General features: G+C 49.6%; 1 protein-coding gene and 1 long non-coding RNA gene across 2 annotated transcripts; both read left to right on the forward strand.

The window, feature by feature from the left end:
- The first annotated feature begins 112 nt into the window (after positions 1 to 112).
- On the forward strand, positions 113 to 832 carry LOC124030121. The gene is made up of 3 exons (XR_006837900.1): positions 113 to 182; positions 568 to 637; positions 731 to 832. It is a non-coding gene; the product is annotated as an uncharacterized LOC124030121 (long non-coding RNA).
- Positions 833 to 2396: 1564 nt separating this feature from the next.
- On the forward strand, positions 2397 to 3945 carry LOC124030123 (non-homologous end-joining factor 1-like). Its single transcript, XM_046341602.1, has 5 exons — positions 2397 to 2874; positions 2962 to 3177; positions 3339 to 3477; positions 3565 to 3623; positions 3940 to 3945. Exons 1-5 carry the CDS (start codon positions 2692 to 2694, stop codon positions 3943 to 3945), a joined length of 603 nt encoding a protein of 200 aa, XP_046197558.1. The 5' UTR covers positions 2397 to 2691.
- Positions 3946 to 4199: the final 254 nt, after the last annotated feature.

Consider the following 4199-nt stretch of genomic DNA (forward strand, 5'->3'; position numbering starts at 1 on the left):
TTCCATGGAGAGAGATGGGAGTAATGTTACATCAGCTCTCTAGGTGGTTGGTGCTGGCCTGGTGATAGTCTCGCCATGGAGAGATGGGAGTAATGTTACATCATCTCTCTAGGTGGTTGGTGCTGGCCTGGTGATAGTCTGCCATGGAGAGAGATGGGAGTAATGTTACATCATCTCTCTAGGTGGTTGGTGCTGGCCTGGTGATAGTCTCGCCATGGAGAGAGATGGGAGTAATGTTACATCATCTCTCTAGGTGGTTGGTGCTGGCCTGGTGATAATCTTCCATGGAGAGAGATGGGGAGTAATGCTACATCAGCCTCCTCTAGGTGGTTATTGGTGCTGGCCTGGTGATAGTTCGGCTATGGAGAGAGATGGGAGTAATGTTACATCATCTCTCTAGGTGGTTGGTGCTGGCTCAGGATAGTTCATGGAGAGAGATGGGGAGTTACATCATCTCTATGTTACATGGAGAGATGGGAGTAATGTTACATCATCTCTAGGTGGTTGGTGCTGGCCTGGTGATCTGCCATGGAGAGAGATGGGAGTAATGTTACATCATCTCTCTAGGTGGTTGGTGCTGGCCTGGTGATAGTCTGCCATGGAGAGAGATGGGAGTAATGTTACATCATCTCTCTAGGTGGTGGCTGGCCTGGTGATGGCCTGGTGATAGTCTCTAGGTGGTTGGTGATGGCCATGGAGAGAGATGGGAGTAATGTTACATCATCTCTAGGTGTCTGGTGCTGGCCTGGTGATAGTCTGCCATGGGGAGAGATGGGAGTAATGTTACATCATCTCTCTAGGTGGTTGGTGATGGCCTGGTGATAGTCTGCCATGAGAGAGATGGGAGTAATGTTACATCATCTCTCTAGGTGGTTGGTGCTGGCCTGGTGATAGTCTGCCATGGAGAGAGATGGGAGTAATGTTACATCATCTCTCTAGGTGGTTGGTGCTGGCCTCGTGATAGTCTGCCATGGAGAGAGATGGGAGTAATGTTACATCATCTCTCTAGGTGGTTGGTGCTGGCCTGGTGATAGTCTGCCATGGAGAGAGATGGGGTTGTTACATCATCTCTAGGTGGTTGGTGCTGGCCTGGTTACATGGAGAGAGGGAGTAATGTTACATCTCTCTAGGTGGTTGGTGCTGGCCTGGTGATAGTCTGCCATGGAGAGAGATGGGAGTAATGTTACATCATCTCTCTAGGTGGTTGGTGCTGGCCTGGTGATAGTCTGCCATGGAGAGAGATGGGAGTAATGTTACATCATCTCTCTAGGTGGTTGGTGCTGGCCTGGTGATAGTCTGCCATGGAGAGAGATGGGAGTAATGTTACATCATCTCTCTAGGTGGTTGGTGCTGGCCTGGTGATAGTCTGCCATGGAGAGAGATGGGAGTAATGTTACATCATCTCTCTAGGTGGTTGGTGCTGGCCTGGTGATAGTCTGACCATGGAGAGAGATGGGAGTAATGTTACATCATCTCTAGGTGCCTGGTGCTGGCCTGGTGATAGTCTGCCATGGAGAGATGGGAGTAATGTTACATCATCTCTCTAGGTGGTTGGTGCTGGCCTGGTGATAGTCTGCCATGGAGAGAGATGGGAGCTGGCCTGGTAATGTGCCATGGAGAGAGATGGGAGTATGTTACATCTCTCTAGGTGGTGCTGATAATAGCCTGGTGATAGTCTGCATGGGAGAGATGGGGTGTTACATCATCTCTGTGGTTGGTGCTGGCCTGGTGATAGTCTGCCATGGAGAGAGATGGGAGTAATGTTACATCATCTCTAGGTGGTTGGTGCTGGCCCGTGATATCTGCCATGGAGAGATGGGAGTAATGTTACATCATCTCTCTAGGTGGTTGGAGCTGGCCTGGTGATAGTCTGCCATGGAGAGATGGGAGTAATGTTACATCATCTCTCTAGGTGGTTGGAGCTGGCCTGGTGATAGTCTGCCATGGAGAGAGATGGGAGTAATGTTACATCATCTCTCTAGGTGGTTGGTGCTGGCCTGGTGATAGTCTGCCATGGAGAGAGATGGGAGTAATGTTACATCATCTCTCTAGGTGGTTGGTGCTGGCCTGGTGATAGTCTGCCATGGGAGAGATGGGAGTAATGTTACATCATCTCTCTAGGTGGTTGGTGCTGGCCTGGTGATAGTCTGCCATGGAGAGAGATGGGAGTAATGTTACATCATCTCTCTAGGTGGTTGGAGCTGGCCTGGTGATAGTCTGCCATGGAGAGAGATGGGAGTAATGTTACATCATCTCTCTAGGTGGTTGGTGCTGGCCTGGTGATAGTCTGCCATGGAGAGAGATGGGAGTAATGTTACATCATCTAGGTGGTTGGTGCTCTCTCATGGAGAGAGATGGGAGTAATGTTACATCATCTCTAGTGGTTGGAGCTGGCCTGGTGATAGTCTGCCATGGAGAGAGATGGGAGTAATGTTACATCATCTCTCTAGGTGGTTGGTGCTGGCCTGGTGATAGTCTGCCATGGAGAGAGATGGGAGTAATGTTACATCATCTCTCTAGGTGGTTGGTGCTGGCCTGGTGATAGTCTGCCATGGAGAGAGATGGGAGTAATGTTACATCATCTCTCTAGGTGGTTGGAGCTGGCCTGGTGATAGTCTGCCATGGAGAGAGATGGGAGTAATGTTACATCATCTCTCTAGGTGGTTGGTGCTGGCCTGGTGATAGTCTGCCATGGAGAGAGATGCAGTTGATGGGGTTCTGCTGGACTGTCCCTGGGTACCAGTGTGTATCAGTGGGTCTCAGCTCCTGGCCAAGACCTGGTTTGGGGACACAGCATACCGCATCCTGCTCACGGACCTGCACTCTGTGTGGGAGGAGGAGATGGACACCAGGGCCATCCAGGACAGAGCTCAGGCAAGGAGGACACACACATATATGTACACACACAAATTAAAGTACAGTTCAACAGCCTTTGAAAAAATGTCCTCTCTGTCATAACAGGAGCTGAACAGGCGATTGCGGGCTCCCGTCCACGCCTTCTTCTCTCACATGTGTGAGGTGGCTCTCCCCTGTCTGTCTGGACGGGTGGAGGACGGGGGTGCGCTTCAGTTCTCCCTCAACCACCACGGCGGTGACATCAACCTGAAGTTGAAGAGTGAGCTGGCTGGGGTGCCTTTCTACTGGGAATTCCGCTGCACCCCTGCCCCTGTGGCTTTGGTACGATCTATATACTTAACTGAACACCAACTCTATACTCAACTTTCACTGAACTTTTGTGTGTGTTTGTGTGTTTTTATGCAAGACCCAGTGTGTGTGTGTGTGTGTGTGCACGCTCCATGACTAATGGTTGTGTAATGTGTATTGGTGTGTTCTATCAGGTGTGCAGTCAGCTTGTGCGCCCCCTTCTGTTGATGAGCAGGTTACTGCAGAGACAGGTGGGCCAACTGGGAGCTCTGCTGGCCAGAAAAGACACTGAGCTCCAAGACTACAGGGACAATGGGGCAGTGCTGAGCAGAGGTAGGCTCTACGTGCAGAGAAACAAAAATACACTCATTAAACACAACATACACACCTGTTCCTCTCGTTGGTGTGTGTGTTTTGCAGAGCGATTGCAGACAGAGTTGTTTGAGGAACAAAGCTACAGAGAGAACTTCCTGACACAGGTAAATTTCATAGTCGCAATCTCAGGCATACTGAACATGCATAGTTAGGAGGAATATATTACTGGGAAAGAGAAAGCCTGGCAAGAGCCGCCTTTGAATACTCAGCTTAGTAAGCTGGTAAGCCACAATAAACCAGGTTTCTGCTGCAATATGTTGTGTGTGTCTCTCTCTGGGCGTGGCCTTCCATAAACAAGGTTATTAAATGACTTCTAGTTTCCTACTTATTGGATGGTTGTCTGTCCTTGTTTTATCCAGTGATCACTGACAGAATAAAGTGTCCACACTTTTGTAAATGACCGTTGTTTTTATAATGCAGTTCTAATTGAACCTTTATCTAGAACTGAAAGACAATCAGGTGTTCAGGCTTTAAAGGAAATGCTTTGTTTGCACAAGGCGCTCATTGTGCTCAGCTGCATGGCACCCTGGGTCGTCCAGTGAGGACTGGGTTCTTGCACAGCCAACTGGTGAATGTAGTTTGTTCTGTTCTAGGGGCATTATAGCCATGAGGTGGTTGGTGGGAGGTGCTGGGTTTGGCTGGGTCATGGCCAAGTACACTTCCCGTTGAGTTAAAGCCAG

This window comes from Oncorhynchus gorbuscha, unplaced genomic scaffold (genome assembly GCF_021184085.1).
Source record: "Oncorhynchus gorbuscha isolate QuinsamMale2020 ecotype Even-year unplaced genomic scaffold, OgorEven_v1.0 Un_scaffold_9318, whole genome shotgun sequence".
In the NCBI taxonomy this organism is placed as follows: domain Eukaryota; kingdom Metazoa; phylum Chordata; class Actinopteri; order Salmoniformes; family Salmonidae; genus Oncorhynchus; species Oncorhynchus gorbuscha.